Here is a 17581-nt window from a genome sequence, read left to right on the forward strand (position 1 = left end):
CATAAATTTCCAAAAATAAGGGGGAAAAAGTTCAATTTAAAATCAAAAATCAAAAGGTTATACAAAAATCCCAGCTGCAAATGTTTCTTTCAACTTATAACAAGGGCTCAAACTAATGGGTCGTATGCGTAATATTGCGAGTCAACAGAAGTGTGCGGAATTTCACAATGGCTTTGATAAGAGTGTGATTAATGCCATTAATTCTACGTAGTACATATGTACATGTGTGATAAAATAAAGTTCCAGGGGCCTTGCATGCTAAGCTAGAAACAATAGAACAATAGTTGTTTCATGTTTGCTTCATCACACCTGTTGAAAAATTAGCCTAGTACAAAAGAAAACAGTTTGTATTACTTTTCTAAGCTCCGTTCTGATATCGACTTTTGTATGTTATATAAAGTAGGGCCTTAGCTGCAATAGAGGAAATAATGCGAACGTTTGATTTATAACATCGATTGGAAAATTAACCCCCACACTTACTATACATACGTGTATATAAATATGCAGACTTTGTATAGTGATATAGAATGTATGTACACAATGAGATAACAAATTATCTATGCTATTTTACTTCTACCCATCTATGGTCTTTCACTATAAAATCTGAAGCAACTTTTTTCGTCCGGGTATAACAGTATAGAGTATTTTTAATTTTCAATTTTTTCAAAAGCTTATCTAATATAACAGTTTTTAAAACGCTTTGTAAAACAGTTTATAAATAACCCTTCGTATGTCTATGATTATCTTACAATGTATGAGCGAAATTTGCAAAGTTTTAGTGTTGTTGTAGTTCTACACATAATATCTTAAGTGTATTTGATTTGGAAACAATTTTGTGATTCGTGGGATGCAAGCGAATTAGAGGTTTTATGTATTAAATGTTTTCAATAGTATTGAAGTGCTTTAATAAAAAGAAAACGTTTTTTTAATTTTAATTTAACAACGTCGCAACCATCATGGCAGAACGCATGATTGAACAAATCTAATGCTACTATATAATGTTATAATTGTCCTCCTGAGGACAGATCTTAAGTAAAGAATAAAGATTAAAAAAAAATCATTTACAGACATTTTTTGACCCCAGAAATACCTTTACTGTAGATGTGAAACACATAGTTTTTTGTAAAAAAAAAATATACAAAATCACAAAATTTCAAAAAACCAATAATCACGTTTATTTTTATTTTGCCTCTTCTATCTAATGGAAAAGCCGCATTGAAATCAGAAAAAATTTCATACGAAGGGTTAAAAATTAAACGCGGCATAATTGGCAAATTAATATTATTGTATAGTAATATGAAAGATCAATGGCTCGTAATAATAGATATTCATATGTATAATATCTATTGGGCACATTTTGTAGTTTTAAAAAAGAACATGTACAAGTATGTGGTTTGTTTTGAAAAACTTTAATAGGACATAATATTATGCACATTGCCAAAGCGAACACCCGCTTCCCTCAGGGTTGTGTGGCGTGTCTCTGGCATTATAACCGCAAAGCCGATCAAGCCGATTACCAGTATAATACCTACGGCCAGAAAGTATGCATATATTGATTCCGCGGTGGATTCAAAGCTAACAATAACAACAATGTGTATAGCCTGCTCAACGGCCACAATAAAAGCGATGAAGTAGGGCTTCGTCCGCATGGGAAAGGCCTCGCCCAGATAAGTTGTGCTACTTGGCGTGAAGAGGCCGGCGAAGAACTGGAAGCTCAAACAGAGCCCGACCACGGCATCCATTTGATACCAGTTAAGTGCATACTCAGGAGTGGCAAATATTCCGGCAATGGTCAGCATGAGGCCGGCCATTACGAGCAGGCTCAACATTGCGATAAACTTGCGGCCCAGTTTGTCCAGGAAGAGCATGGCCAGCAGGGAGCCAAACATGCGCAACACTCCACAAATGCTGGCAGGCCAGCTGATTAAAGAGCCTTCGGCGATGTAACTACTCCATTGTATGGTCCACGATAGAGGCACTGAGAAGGTGAAGGCTACAAAGCAGCGATAGAAGAGCAGCTTCAGGAAGGGCATTAAAGCGGAGCTATAGCTCTTGCTATTTCCATCCTGGACGTACAGCTTGGCCTCGGTCAGGGCACTTTCACTTGCACTGGTGCTCGAGAAGTCGCGCACGAGTTGCTGCTGACAGTAGCGGGCTTTCTCCTCCTGATTTTGTCGCAAATAGAAAATTGGCGACTCGACCGCAGTGAAAATGGAGCCCAGAGCCAGCACGGAAAATATAATGCCCAAAATGCCGTGCACCTGATTTGCAGGGAAGTCCATATCAGTACTCCATCGGGATGCGTAAATCATTTGAATCATGATGCCCACTGAGAGATTATACTGCTCCACAGAGCTGCAAATTCCACGATAATCCCGGGCCGCAATCTCGCTGCTATGTATGATGAAGGGTACTGTGATGATACCAATTCCAACACCGCCTATATAGCGGGCTGCCAATATAGCGGGATATTCGTAGGGTGCGCTTACAAAGATGATGGCATCGACTAGTGATAGTAAGGAGCCTAGGACCTATAAGAAAAAAAAAATATAACCGTTTCATATTTGTATAATACTATGAAAGTATAAAACACAACTGTTTAAACAACGTGCTACACTTTGTATAACAGTTTTAGAACAAAATCTAAAACATATTAGTTCATGCTTTTTGTAACCGTTAGATAACAAAATGTGAAACATAGCCGTTTTAGTTTGTATAACGCTTTGTATAACAGTTTCAACACTCACATAGAACATTCTCTTGGGTATGCACGTCACCAGTAGCGATGACAAAAACGCACCAGCCAGCACTCCAATGAACCAACTGTACTGGAACTGCCAAGTACTGGGAATGTCTGTATATAAATTCCAGCCCAAGCCGAGGGCCAATTCCATGCCTCCATAGACAAACAGCAGTGAGACTAAATGATTGAGATTATTTACAATTTCAAATTTTTAGTCCAAATTTGTTTAAACTATATAGCACCTGCCGCTGTGGATTTCGTTTGATTCTGGTTAACCCAACGCATATAGCGTCGCTCGGCCCTCGCATTTTCCCGCGGATTCGTTACCACAATGGTGATTGGCTGCTGCTGACTGGTTACTGTGGCTTGCATTTTGTAAGCTTATATAACAGTCCAGTTGATATTTTTCAATATTTGTATATTCTTCCAATTCTCTTATTGTATCGATTCGTTCGATGCGAGGGCAACGCCAACACTAACGGCCATTTTTCAATAATAAATAAATTTATAGGCAACTGAATTTTATTATCTCATATGTTATACGCACATACATACAAACACTACTGGTATAGATATGTAGATAATTGATAATTATAATCACCTTGCGAACACAATAGATAGCACTCATCATGTACATACATGTGTATTCCTTATTTTTATATCGACATTTTTCTGGCACTGGCCACCCACTTCTGCTGTGATTGCTTTTGGCCGTGATTCATTCTACCGGTTAATACCGAATGGTATCTATTCAAACGCGAGCAGCGTACTCGCCTTGTCCTTAGCCGATAAGAGACGACATTGAACAAAAAAATCTGACTCACTGACAACTTATGCTACCAAAGGGTTGTCCCACTTGGTAGGTAAATTAATTGATTGAATTAATTTCTTAAGCGAGGTTCAAAGTCCGGCCAGTGCTACGAGTATGACACATTCCTAGGGAATTCCTAAAGACTTGCCCGGCGCACAGCAACATTCTAAATCGGGTCTAAATTTAACAATCCCGACATTCTGTATAATTATTAAAGATTAATTTTGATTACTTTTATAATTGGAATACTGATACCAGTTAAAATATAATATGGCAGTTGTTAGTATATCTCAGGCTAAGTTATTATTAGCTGGTATAAGCTGTGGAACATTTTTAGTTTGAAATTATGTCAAATGCCTAAAAACCATGATTAGAAAAGGCATTAAGGGAAAATTAATCAATCAATATATGTAGACTTATAAACCTATAATTATCATCTAACCTACCTCTAACCTTCTTTATAACCGCAGTTGACTTAAAACTCGTATTCATTTCAATATTTATAAAGCGTCAACCTTAATAATTAAAATAAAGCAGAAGGAAGTATATCCGACCCCATAAAGTAAATATATTCCTTATCTGTATGATGGGTCGAATCGATCTAGGATGTTCGTCCGTTTGTTTGTATGAACGCTCACATTTACCAAACTTGGTATGCAGACTCTCCTAGTCCCCAGACAAGACAAGTTTAATTATTTTTTATTTCACCTCCCCTTAAAACGGTTCAGAACTTCTCCAATACTATTCACATTTTGAAAGCTGCATAAACCAAACTTTGTACACGTAATTAATACAAATTACTTCTCTACATTTGTTTTGAATTTCATCCAAATCGGATATTTTAAGAAAAGTTATTATCAACCCTACACCCGCAAACTGCAGAAGGGGGCTCGCACTTTTTCTTCTTCTTCGTGCTTCTGTCTAGAAGTTCTTTAGGGTTCAGAGTATTTCTTGTTTCTTCTCTAATTGTCTCTTGTACATTTTTGAAATTACAAAATTTGTAGAACGCATATTTGCAAAAATAAATATTTTCCTTAATTTAATTGATTGACATTGAATAAATAAAATTATCTTCTGGTTGGCAGCATGGAAGTACTGGATTTAAATAACTTTTTTAACCGATCTTATCAGAGACCATTTCTTGTAAACTGCTTGATCTTTCCGCATCAGCCGATTGTTCCTCCGCACATTGACGCAAACATCTGAACCTACCCCACCCGACTGGCAGACTTGCCTAATCTCATTGTTATTGGCAACGACAACCGAGCAACTGCCACTCGATATGCCACAGCCAAGTCTATAATCCACAGAGCGTTATCTGCTGTGCATCTTCATTAGCTGGCTGAGCAAAGAGACGTCATTAAACTTGCAACAAGGGGCAAGGGCAGGGAGCGTGGCAGGCAGCGAGCGCTGCTGGCAACAATTTCAAGTGTTTGCTTGAGTTGTCTCGAATTGCGTAATGTCTGGCACACGTACTACGTAAGTACATACACTTGGCGAAAGATTGAACATAAATGAGAAAAATGTTCAAATGAGAATTTTCGCAGCACCGCCATATTTAGTTAAATAATTCTATGATCATAAAATGTTTTTCATATCACGAAAAAACTCTTTTGAAGAATATTATAGAATATTTGAAACGCGAAAGAAGTACATACTACTATTCGTACTTGAAAATTACTGTTGTTGTACCCTGTACTCGTAGGGTAAAAAGGGTATTTAAAGTTTTGTGCAAAGTATGTAACAGGCAGAAGGAAGCATCTCCGACCCCATAAAGTATTTCTGTTCTGGATCAGCACGACAAGAGAAATCGTCCGTCTGTCTGTCCGACCGTCTGGATGAACGCCTGAATTTCGAAAACGGTAGAGCGCACATGATTGATTTTCCCTCCCCTCTCCCCGCTACAGAATTTCGTCAATACTCTTCACATTTTGAAAGCTACATAATGCAAACGTAATTTATATACAATTATCTACTTCTATTTTATTTCATTGAAATCGGTTAATTCTAAGAAAAGTTATTAGCGAGACAATTCGATTCCAGTACTACGTCCACAAGCTATAGTATCAAGTTCGCTCTTCTTCTACTTTTTGGTTCCACTAGGGGCGCATATAACTCAGTGACGGAAGTTTGTCTGGGTTCAGGGTATTTTACTGTCGGGCTTGCTCGACTGCAGCGTTCTCTCTTGTTTTTTTCTGAGTGCACACACATGGAGCGGTCTCCATCATCGGCTGTGTCGTTCTTAGCCAATCTGTCTTCCCCCCCCTTTGGACCCTCTCCCTAAAAGGCACAGCAACTGTCAAAACACACACAGGCACAGAGACACAGATAGACGGCTCCTCGACAAATTACCCAAATGCGACGCCAAATGGTAGCAGCCCTGTCTTCAGCGTCATCTTCATCGCAACTCCTATGGCCATAATATTTTCGAGGCATTCAAGTACATTTTAATGAGTTTATGTACAAAGTTGTCTAATGGCGCAAAAATTATAAGCGGCGCATCAAGTGGCGCGCTCGTACAGCCACACATGTTGCCCATAACTCACACATAGAGAGAGAGAGAGAGAGTGTGAGCGAGAGAGCGGAGGAGGACAGACACTCTGCATAATTTTCTCCATGCTGCCAAGCTAATGCCTGAAGGAGGAAGGCATCGGTCTGTGGCACAGCCGTCTGCTTTTTGGCACTAATGGAGCCTAATTATCATTACCCCATTAGAGTGGGGCGTGCTGGAGAGAAGTACGTTTGTTCCAACTCCCCATCTTGGCCGCTTCCCGCTCTAGCTGGCTAATAAAAACGTATTAAAACATTTGTCGTTCCAAATGGTTGACAGACATTGGGCTTAATTTATTTCTGTGGCCAAACCGAACAGCACACACTGCACAGCCCCTCTCGGCCCATTGTCTTGATGTGCTTCTGCGGTCTCAGCCTTGCCTTTTGCCATCGCCTCGGTTTCTGTCTAAATATCGAACACTTCCCTGCGTCTCAGTCTCGTCTGTCGACTAACCAGCGAGATGCTCTTCTGGCTGGCCTGTTGCATGCATTTCACGACCAGCATAAAGTAAAACACCTTCAGGGAGAGCAGTATTGCCCGTTTCCAGTGCAAATAGATCCGTAGTACCGGCATGGTAGGCGGAGAAGGCGGCTTGGTTCTGCTATCAGGGGAAAACTTATGGCCGTGTGTGTATCAAATGTTGCTTCTTCAAAATTTCCAAATGTTTACAATTCGTTCTCGCATTTGACACGTAACACTCACATACATATGTATGAGTATTACGGAAAGGTTATTCTCAGAGGAAAGTATTATCCTAGCAGTATTAATCAGTTTTCAAATTCAAATACAAACTTATAGATCTAAAATTTTGTATATAAATTAAACAGCAGTTTTCAGTGCAAAAATCAAGTCCACAAAAATAAATTAAATTTATAGCTATATTAGGAGTTCTGATTAAACTTACAAGTAATACTCGCTTTCTAGTAATTCCGAGTAATTTTAGTCCATTCTGAATCATGAGACATCAAAAACTAAGTAGCTTCTAATTACTTAAGCTAATTGTTTATAAATATCTATTACTTTTTGTTTGAATATACAACAAATATATATTTAAAAAATACTACGCTTCAAGAATTTCAAATTTTGAGGCAAAAAACAAAAATATCGACCTGCTCCTCCCCTCTCTCCTTCTCTGAATTGTCAACAAAAATGTTTCCGCCCGGGATTGAACCGGGGGCCTTCCGCGTGTTAGGCGGATGTGATAACCACTACACCACGGAAACTTCTCGGAGGCTGCCCCAAAATATAGGCAATAAAAATAGAACGGCTCCTTTACGTAAACAATGCGTAAGCAACATTGTTTATTAAATTTAATTGTTCATGAGAAGTGTATTGTAAGAAATTACAAATGACTAGTTTTCCATTCAATTATTAATTATCTTATCTCACATTAAATTAGTTGTTATATCCAATATATATGTGGGTATTATTTTGGTTCTTTTACCAAAACGCGAATAAAATGATTGATTTAAACTTGTACTTCCCATTCAGCCCATTAATGACCTCCCAAAACTTTTTTTCAAAGTCAAAAAGCACCTCAGAATATATTTAAGAAAAAAAATGTTTCATTACATTTCTATGCTATGCCCAACTATCTATTCTTAGGCCGCTGCAAACTTATTAAAGTTATGATTGATTTTATCTAAAACTATAAATCAATTAAATAAACAATAATGTGTTGATCTTCAACTTGCTCACATGTGTCTAGGACATTATAAAAGGCACACCAAAATGTATGCATTTATGCAATTTCTCAATGAACTTTAAAAAGTAGAATTTAATCTTTATAATAATGTAATGTAAAATTGTAAAACTTTGGTCTTCTGGATGTATGTTAAATGTTATGTTATGGCCTAAATCTGCAGGCCGATTCATAATAATAATAAAAAAAAACAATCTTTATCAGCTTAAATTAAAAAAGGAGGCAAAATTAAAAAAAAAATGCTTCTTGCCGAAACCCGGGATTGAACCGGGGACCTTTAGATCTTCAGTCTAACGCTCTCCCAACTGAGCTATTTCGGCACTTATGAACAGGCCTACATAAAAGAAGCCTTCATGGACATATTGACGTGCTACATGTATTTGTGTTTAAACAAATAAGCCTCAAAGGTGTTTTTCCATCGCCCTTTAGTTAAGAAGACTTTCCACCTTGATCCTCTATTTCCTCCATTTTTGCCAAACTTGTGAACAAATTTTGGCGGAAGTGCTTTAAACGTGGAATTTTAATGATTTTATCATTTTGTAGCTGAAGTAAATTTCAAAGAATTGAATTAAGAACAATTCATCAAATTCTATTCTGAACGATAGCAGTGATTATTATTTTACTGATATGGATTGGATTGGCGCCATTTGAAGAACCTTATCTATTAAATTAAAACAGTTTTTTGCTTGTTATTTAATAAATACATTTTACAATTCGTTACTTGAGTAAATTTCAGCTTCTTGACTTTTAACTTGTGTGCGGTGCGTTGTTCACCATTCAGTCAATCACGATAAGCTGTTCTATATAAATGGATATCAAAGAGTTTATAAAAATATTCAATTTTTATGCCAACCTTGAATACCACAAATTAAATAAGTATAGTGAATATTTCTACAGATTTTCCAGCTATCCATTCAACGGCTATTTACCTATAAATGTTTATTATTCGTGTGTTTCTTTTCGTTTATTTTTGATTACTTTTTTGCAGTAGCTTTTTAAAAAACTCGCGTTCATTCATCATATTTTTCGAGTGGCTTTTAGTTTTATGCAACGGCAACAACATTATTCGGAAAATACGTTTTCTGACAGACAGCACTCGAAATCGCGTTGACATGTGCATGTCTTTATAAATTTGGTGTCAGCAGCAGCTGCCGACATCGAGCATTGTGGGCATACGGGTATAGTAAATGCAGGGAAAATCGCATTTAAAAGAGCGCCAAAATGAGGCACGACAGCTTGCATTTATTGCGTTAGTTTTTCTTCTCTGTTTTCTTAAAAAAATATAAGCGCGCACATCAAACAAACTTTTGACTGCACTCTTGCCATAAATTATGTCAAACAATGTTAAACAGAGGCGTTTGAGGAAACTGAAACGCAATATATATAGTATAGTTGTGTATGTATTATTACGATAAATTATACATTTAATTGCGCTTGTGCGAAATAATTAAGATTTTTATTACATTTTTAGTGCAATGAGTCATCAGAACATTAGAAAGCGGCAGTCGTGCAACCAAATTGTTGGCAACAGTTCAAACACTTGGCTAATAAATGAGCATAAATGCATCTGAAGTTAAAAGTGCTTTGTACTTTGCACCTTACACTTTAAAAAGTTCTTCAATTCTGATTAAATGCTTAAGCTTTAAACAGCCACTGAGGCGAACAAATGATTGAAGAAAGTACAAATTAAAGGCCAGTAATTCATTTCATAATGGGAAGAGTTACAAAGATAATGAAGTAGCGCTAGACAGTCCCTTAACGAATGATTTCAATTTGCATTTCTCTGAGTGTATCAAAGCAAAGCGTTAAGTTAAGCATTCGCCTGGCCCTTGGCACACTTTTAACATTAGGCTGCAAAGTGAAAAAAGAAATAAAAATAATAATAATAATAATGATGATGGTGATGAGGATGATGATGGAATGAAAGCTCGTTTTGTGCCCGGAGGCCGCCACTGAGAGTCTCGTGTTGAAAACCTGATATCTTTTATAAGCATTTTTGGCATGCTCTGTAACTAATCCGGCTTCCGTTTTACGCCTGGCGAATTACCTGAGCAGGCAACTTGAAAGCTGAGCCTCAACCCAACTCTTCTTCACTTTCGTCTGCCTCTTCGTCTTCAATTTTTTGTCCTGTATCTTTTTTCTCCTTTTTTTTTGTGTGCCATGAATCATTTTTGCGGTAATTATAAGAGCCAGAAAGGTTTTACGCCTTGAAAGACGATCGCACTTCTCGTTTTTTCTTTGTTTTGGTTTTTTTTTTTTGGGCTGCAGAATTCTTTAGAAAACCTGACACGCCCATTTTTTGCAGTCGCCGCTTTTTATGATTTATCGCATTGCACCTTTAGATTTTGACCATAAAAAATTTGGTCCAAGGTAAGCGAGCTGAGGTCTTCTTTTTCATTTTATAGTATATAGTATATCATCTTCTTTTTTGTTGGTGGCATCAGCGTAAATGTCGGTGTGTGTGATTGTGTGTGTCTGCCTGGAGGTATTTTTATTTGGCATTGTCTGCGTCTATTTGAGGCAACAACGACGACACGATGACTGCGGCAACGGCAACGGCACCGACAACATTCTTGTGATATGTCAAGAGAATTGTTAACATTTTCACTAGAATTTCTATTTCTGTGGCGCCACATAAGTTGCACGCGTCCACTTGCCGCCCATATAGGTTCCGCCCCAGCCCGTGTCTGGCCGACTGCCCGCTCGCCATTTCCTCATCCAACAAACAATTCAATTTGCTCCTCGACGTGTCCGCCATTGGCAGACCTTGAGGCACTCCTCAGAACAAGTGCAAATTCTTCGCTACTTTCTTGTTTTCCTTTTCTGTTTTTTTTTTTTGAGAAATTATGCGTAATTATGTGGGTCTGAGTAGGGCAGTAACTGATTCAGTCCTGAGTAAATGCATATTATTCGAGCAGCCAATATTTTGCCAAAGTAAAGCTAAAGTCATGATTATCCTTTTCCCCGCTACAGGCACTCAAATAAAATAAACTTTGTTGCAACAATCATTCGTATAGTCTATCCATTTCGATAAAACTTCAAAAACGCCAGTTTTGCTTAAGTTGTTGGTGCGAAGGTTAATCGTTCTTATGGCAGCCATGTAATATTATGAGGCTATATACGATGTGCTCTGAGTATGGATATTACAAGTCTATAAGTTTGTCGGGCCTGCTCGACTGTTACATTCTCTTTTATTTTATAGCTACATAATAGGGCGAAGCTCCCGATTCAGCTGCACTTTTTGTCATTTAAGTTATTTCTTCTCTTGCCGACTTTAGCTCGAGTTTCATGTTTTTTGAAACTAAAAAACTGCATTTGGGCATAGCGCCACAATCATCCGCACATTTGTCAAACAATATGTCCAAACAAGTAGTCAACAATAAATATGTTTGGAAATGTCAGACAAGTTTTGAAATGTCGAAAAAGCCCTTTACCGGCATGTTTCCACATAGTTTTCCTGTTTTCTTTTTCTGCCAACAAACTGACAAACTGTGGGGCAAAAAACTGCAGAAACATATAGGAATTGCTGGTATAGCCACCGTAAAAGTTTAGCCCACAAATTGCAGAAATTGTTTATGCATGCATGTAAAATGACTTTTTGTTGTCACTGTGCTGTCTGTGTTGGCTTGTCTTTTGGTTTGTTTGCGTAGAACACAGAAATTGTCAAAGCGCTTAAGTGGGTCACAATTTAATTTGATTTGTTTATGTCGCAGCAACAACAACACAACAGTCACAAGAACAAATAACCGGAACAGCACGAGCAGCTTTAAGGAGCAGCGCCTGACCTGCCTTATTATTTATGGTTAGCTGTTGTTGGCTGCTTGGTTGGTAATTGCCGTGGAATTGGCAACAATTCTGCGAATACTCTGAAGTTCATTCGATTGGGATTGTTAGTCACCAGCTGAGTTCATGAACTGCAATTTGTCATTCATTCAATATGCACATTGGAACCCACAATCAAAAATCAAAGCCTCTGCCCATCTATTATCTATCTCTATGCTGGTATAACTTTGGTTGGTCAAGAACAACCAGTCTGCACAAAATTTGCAGCTGCGCGCTACTTCTAACCTTAACAAAATCTTATTATTTAAATGCTATTTATTTTTTTAATTTTGCAAACATCTTAAAATAACGAACAACTATTTGCCAATACGCTGCCGCACAGCAGGTGCAGAAACGAACATCTCTTAATATTTTCATAAATTTATTTTATAACCCAACACATGTGCATGTTTTGGCGCATTTTTGCAAAGCACAGTGGGGAAAGTGTTTAAGAAAATTGTAACAAAAATGTATACATAGTGGATATAGATATGTGTTGCTTGGTTATCTTACGTTAAAATATTTTTGAAGCCTGTTCCCATACCTAATCTGTCTATTTATAGTACACATGTATATTTATTTTCGAATGATAATTATTTATTATTATTTTTTTTCATTTGTTATTATTTATTTAAATTTGTACTCACAATTCTAAACACACATCAACTCTATATATATAAAACAGTTTGTCCTGACTAACTGATTGGCGATTAACGCACAGCCCAAACGGTGAAATTTTTTCACAAGTTTCCTTTCACAGTGAAAGCGAGCACTAAGAAGTTTTGGGAAATTCAAACTCAAAGCGGAGAAAACGCTGGAGCCCGTTTGTATGAACATTTTAAATTTGCATCTGATCAAAATTAGATTTTATACTCTCAGAAAGAATATTTAACAATTTAAATCAACAAATTTATTATGTAATTCTTTAGAAATTTCACTATTTAATTCTCGATTTGCCAGCGCTTAGGTACCTGGTATCTCCAACAATATTTTGATTTAATTTATCAGAAATTTCGCAATTTAAATCCACAAATTCATTATTTTATTTTTTAGAAATTGTACAATTAATTTTTCGTTTTGCCAGCGCTTAGATACTTGATATGAGAATCGCAAAGGAGGGCGTCCACAATATTTTCATTTATCACAAAATTCAGAATTTAAATCTACAAATTTATTATTTAATTTTTTAGAAATTTCACAATTTTATTCTCGATTTGCTAGCGCTTAGGTACTTGGTATGAGAATCGCGGAGGAGGGCGACAACACTATTTTTATTTAATTTATCAGAAATTTCACAATTTAAATCCACAAATTTATTAATTAATTTTCTATAAATTTAATTTATCAGAAATTTCACAATTTAAATCCACAAATTTATTATTTAATTTTCTATAAATTTCACAAATTAATTCTCGATTTGCCAGCTCTTAGGTACTTGGTATGATAGCTGCAGAGGGCGCACACAATATTTTGATTTAATTTATGAGAAATTTCAAAATTTAATTTCAAAATATTATAATTTTTATTTATCAGAAATTTACATACATACATACAGGGTGCGCCATCTTTTATGTCGGTATGTAAACATTGAATATCTTTGAAAATAAACAACCGACTTTCAAGTATGATTTATTTTTATTTAATTTGGTTCTGTACAATTTCTTGAACTGAGGTTTTCAACACTGGTCTACTCAAGTCCATCGGTTCACTAATGACAAAGTTATTCAATATTTACATACCGACATAAAAGATGGCGCACCCTGTACAATATACATAAATAGTACGTGTATGGTCACAGCATGCATTGTACTATATGTCCTAGCTTTCGGAACTTACCAAAGTAATTTAGTATTTGCGGGTCCTCTAGAAACTTTAGAGAGTGTCGGAAGAGAAATAGCATATTGTAAATAAAATTTTTAATTGTAAGCATAAATACTGAGCCCATCAAAGACGGGCTAGACCTGCTAGTCCTTTATAATTCAAATACACACAGCTACAACGCCCAGAAGACATGCTCATTCCTATTTTTGGAACCACCATTTGCAAATTCCACTCAATTTCAAAATCCAGTCATAAAAACTTTTCAAGTCTTAGAATACTGACTTAGGCCTATCCGTCGCCCATATGCCCACCTGAAAGCAGGGCCTATTTGAACCTATATTTCAGCCACACCTATTTTCATTGTCTCCCATTTCTCCACGATGTTTCTCTCAACAGTTTTTAAAACGAAGAATTCTTAGAAACAAATCACCCCTTACATCTTTAAAATTTAATAAGAAAATATTTGAAAATCAAAATAAAACGCTTTCCCGTGAGAATGCTTAGTTCAAAGCATTGCCGAGACCAGGATTCGAACCTGGGTTGCCACGGCCACAACGTGGAGTCCTAACCACTAGACGATCACGGCTATTGAGCGCATGCGATAGTCGTTGACGAGCAAATTTTTCGCATCTTACGATAAAAGAAAATTTCCCTAAAATGTAATTACAGCAACTAATTGGGCGCCAAAAAATCAAAATTTTAAACAGTGAAAAAAATTAAAACTTCAGTCTCTAACTGCATAAATAAAAAGTAAAAATGTAGCTTTAAAAAAAAAGAAAAAATTTCTTTGTTGTGGAAATAGCTTTTCATATTAAAGCTGCAGCAGCATTCATGAGTCGCACTTTAAGCGCGACTTAGTAAAGTCATTAGCATAAGCAACTGCCTTAGTTCGCCGATGAAAATAGGTTAAATTTTAAAAAACGAATCTGGCTCCCGTGAGAATGCTTTGTTAGTTCCAAAGCATTGCCGAGACCAGGATTCGAACCTGGGTTGCCACGGCCACAACGTGGAGTCCTAACCACTAGACGATCACGGCTGCTGAGCGCTCTTGGGTTCCGCTCGCGAATTGCACTCTTTATTTCCCACTTTCTCTCTCTGTGTGTGTGTGTGTGTGTGTGTGTGTGTGTGTGTGTGTGTGTGTGTGTGTGTGTGTGTGTGTGAGCGGGAGAGAGGGAAGTTGGAAAAAAGAAACCAATAAAGATAATGCGATAAATTGCAAAGGTGCCAGCAAAACTTGTTGCCATGTAAATAAAAATATGACAAATAAACATAAATTAATATTAAAATGTGTGTGTAGCAACAAATGTATTTCAATTTGATTTATTTTTCAGTTCTCTTGTTTGTTGGTCAATCATTTATAAATGAAAACAGGAAAGTTGTTGTTTTGTTTTTATTGTCGTCAAATCTACACAAAAGATTTATTGTACATATTCCAAAACAATTTGTAGCCATTTAAATTTATTGCGCCACATTCATTTTTTTCTCCAAGTCTACTATTTGTATATATTTTAAAATAAATGTACATATGTACATATATGATGTATGTATGTACATATGTACTATGTACTTTTATGTATAGGTTTGTTTGCGTTCGGGCTTTGTTTGTGCCCACAAATTAGTTTTCAAGCGACCTCTCACAGCCATACGACTACATACATACATACCATATACATACTATATATGTATGTATGTATGTATGTTTATGAAAACACTCGAAGCTGACGCATTTTCCGCCTCACATTCGTCTGCCAAATTCGAGTCAAGTCATTCACTTTTTGCCGCCACTTTGCCATTCGCCGGCGCTTTTTATTTTGCTTCTATTTTTCTTTCATTTCCATTGCAGACACTTGAACAGTTTTTGATAAAGATGGCCAAGTCTGGCCAAGTGGTTTCTTTTCTTTCTCTCTTTTTTCCTTATTTTCTGTCTCTGCGCATTTTCATCACATGGCATTTTATTTAATTGCTTTGACAGCTGCTGAGCTGCTTTTTTTTGCATTAGAGAAGCTTTTAAATTGGCATTTCGTAGAAAGAAATTAATGAAAGTTTCGACGGTTTTAACATTAAAATATTATAGAAATGAGAATACATAGTTGCTTTATAATTGAATGCCATTTTGTCACTTCATATCGAAACTATAAATAATTGAATGAAAAAAACAATTATTGACAGAAGTGTAAATTCCTTGTTTATATTAAAGAAGAATAAAGACGAATCATTGATATGCCATTGAAATGTCATTTATATGCAGTGTCTTGAGCTACAGAATTTATATCCAAATATAGTTTAAAATATTTATATTAATTTTATTTTTATTTTTATTTAGAATATCAATAATAATTCTGTCGATTATATAATATAACTTAATATAACAATTTAAACTAAACTTAAAAGATAAGAAAGCCTAACACAAAGCTGTACAACAACGTCTATTAATGCCTCCGACACGTTGGGGGAATTTTATTTGCCAGTTACTGTTCCCGAACCTGCACTACGCTCTTACACTTATTATCTAAAAAGAATCCAGGCAGGTTCAATGCTAACCACAGGTATCTTAACATCTTAAATTTGCAATCAAACCGTGAAACTGGAAAAATGAGAAGAGTCTTGCATTTTTAATCTACACCGCATCCTTAAATCATTCCAGAAACCTGTAGAATATTTTGTACAAGCTAAAAGTGTCCTTAATTCTTACAGTTTTAATGAACCAGCATCCACCAACCATTGCAGCGATCCTAGATAGAGGGCTATAAACGTTCTACCTTCTTATATTTGTAATTGTCCCGCATTAAGAGATAATCCTTTTATGTACTTTTGAAAACCATTCGTGTTTTAAATTTTGTTATTTTCCAATAGCTATTTTATCTTAGCCTCTAAATTCTTACCAGTCTATATTCAAATTTTTGTAATCAAAAAGTTACAGACCAACTTAGTCATATTCTTAGAAATCGAAAATTCGTAGCGTCCAAAAATCGAAACAATATAAGGACAAAAATGTGCAATTTATTGTACTCAACTTTTTCAAGAATTTTAAATGTCAATTTGACTTTTAAAAACTGACTTAACCCGTCCAGCCATGCATTGCTGGAGAATCTATTTCTAGCTTAAGGCACACACAACCTTCGACTTTCAAATCGGCTCAAATTGGTATTGCAAATGTCAAATAATGCCACACCCAGAGCTCAGTCAAAAACATTGCCAACTAAAAGTGTCAACTAAGTCAGTCTCATCGGCAAAGACGTCTGGGCAGAGCGATCTTAGTCCCAGGTCCCATGCTAATTAGAATGAACTACAAAACTAAGCTGGCATCGTGCTTGTAGAGTCGACTTGGGCCTTCCAAAACGTTGTGGGCGTCAGTCTGACCATTAAATATGCATAAATCGAACTAAAAGTGCCAACTCATGGCTGCTGCTGTTGCTGCAACTTTTTCAGCCAACTTGTGGCAGCCTCATTGTTAGCTTTGGGGGCAGCAAGCTAGGCGTGGGCGCTTGTTGATGTTAGTTTGCTTAGCTTTCTTGCCCCGCAGCCCTTTCGCAAATTCGTGGCGCATGATTTAGCTTTTAAATATTTAGTTAAGCGTTAAATTGACTGGGACGAGGAAAGGCTTTAGGCTAGCTGGGGGCATGGTCGCAACGTCAACCTAATCCTTAACTGACTGCCAACGCCATCGCTGTCTTGTTAATTGCATAATTAAGCGCAAGTTTGCCGGCTGCGTGGGCCGCACACTCCAACCAACGCAACTTGCACCAAATTTGCAGACGGTGTGTCGTCGTAGCCAGAGATGAGCGCGTGACAACGTGACTAGCGCGTGAGTGTGAGAGAAATACGATTATATGTTAAATGAGAGTGCACTCATGACATCGATACTCTTTATAGCGGAAATCAGCGCCCTAAATCAAACTAGAATATTACCGAGCATTCTTAAAATTAATTAATTATAATGGAATAAAGTCGTGTAACCATATATACGTGTAAAATTTTTAATTTTCAAATCGTGTTAAATCGTGTAAAAACAGACCGTGTAAAAGGAGAATTAGGTGTAATTCTTTAAAATAATTAAAAGCTTTGGTGTTTCCCTTTCGCTAATGTGCTTTTGTGACGCAAAATTTTGTTCATTTAGTTGGTTAGTTCAAA

At 36.6% G+C, this 17581-nt stretch overlaps 2 protein-coding genes and 4 non-coding genes across 6 annotated transcripts in view; 1 reads left to right on the forward strand and 5 right to left on the reverse strand.

Moving 5' to 3' along the window:
* The window catches only part of LOC115623702 (extracellular sulfatase SULF-1 homolog), a 56390-nt gene that overhangs the window by 20566 nt on the left and 18243 nt on the right, over window positions 1-17581 (forward strand). The gene's annotated exons all lie outside the window — the stretch shown is intronic.
* On the reverse strand, window positions 1387-3180 carry LOC115623704 (probable polyol transporter 6). Its single transcript, XM_030518182.1, has 3 exons — window positions 2986-3180; window positions 2748-2920; window positions 1387-2531 (listed from the first exon to the last, which is right to left on the reverse strand). Exons 1-3 carry the CDS (start codon window positions 3113-3115, stop codon window positions 1410-1412), a joined length of 1425 nt encoding a protein of 474 aa, XP_030374042.1. The 5' UTR covers window positions 3116-3180; the 3' UTR covers window positions 1387-1409.
* Window positions 7256-7328, reverse strand: Trnav-aac. Its single transcript has one exon. It is a non-coding gene; the product is annotated as a tRNA-Val (tRNA).
* Window positions 8055-8127, reverse strand: Trnaf-gaa. Its single transcript has one exon. It is a non-coding gene; the product is annotated as a tRNA-Phe (tRNA).
* Trnah-gug lies at window positions 13965-14036 on the reverse strand. Its single transcript has one exon. It is a non-coding gene; the product is annotated as a tRNA-His (tRNA).
* On the reverse strand, window positions 14415-14486 carry Trnah-gug. Its single transcript has one exon. It is a non-coding gene; the product is annotated as a tRNA-His (tRNA).

This window comes from Scaptodrosophila lebanonensis, unplaced genomic scaffold (assembly GCF_003285725.1).
Source record: "Scaptodrosophila lebanonensis strain 11010-0011.00,11010-0021.00 unplaced genomic scaffold, SlebRS2 tig00000053-arrow-pilon, whole genome shotgun sequence".
NCBI lineage: Eukaryota > Metazoa > Arthropoda > Insecta > Diptera > Drosophilidae > Scaptodrosophila > Scaptodrosophila lebanonensis.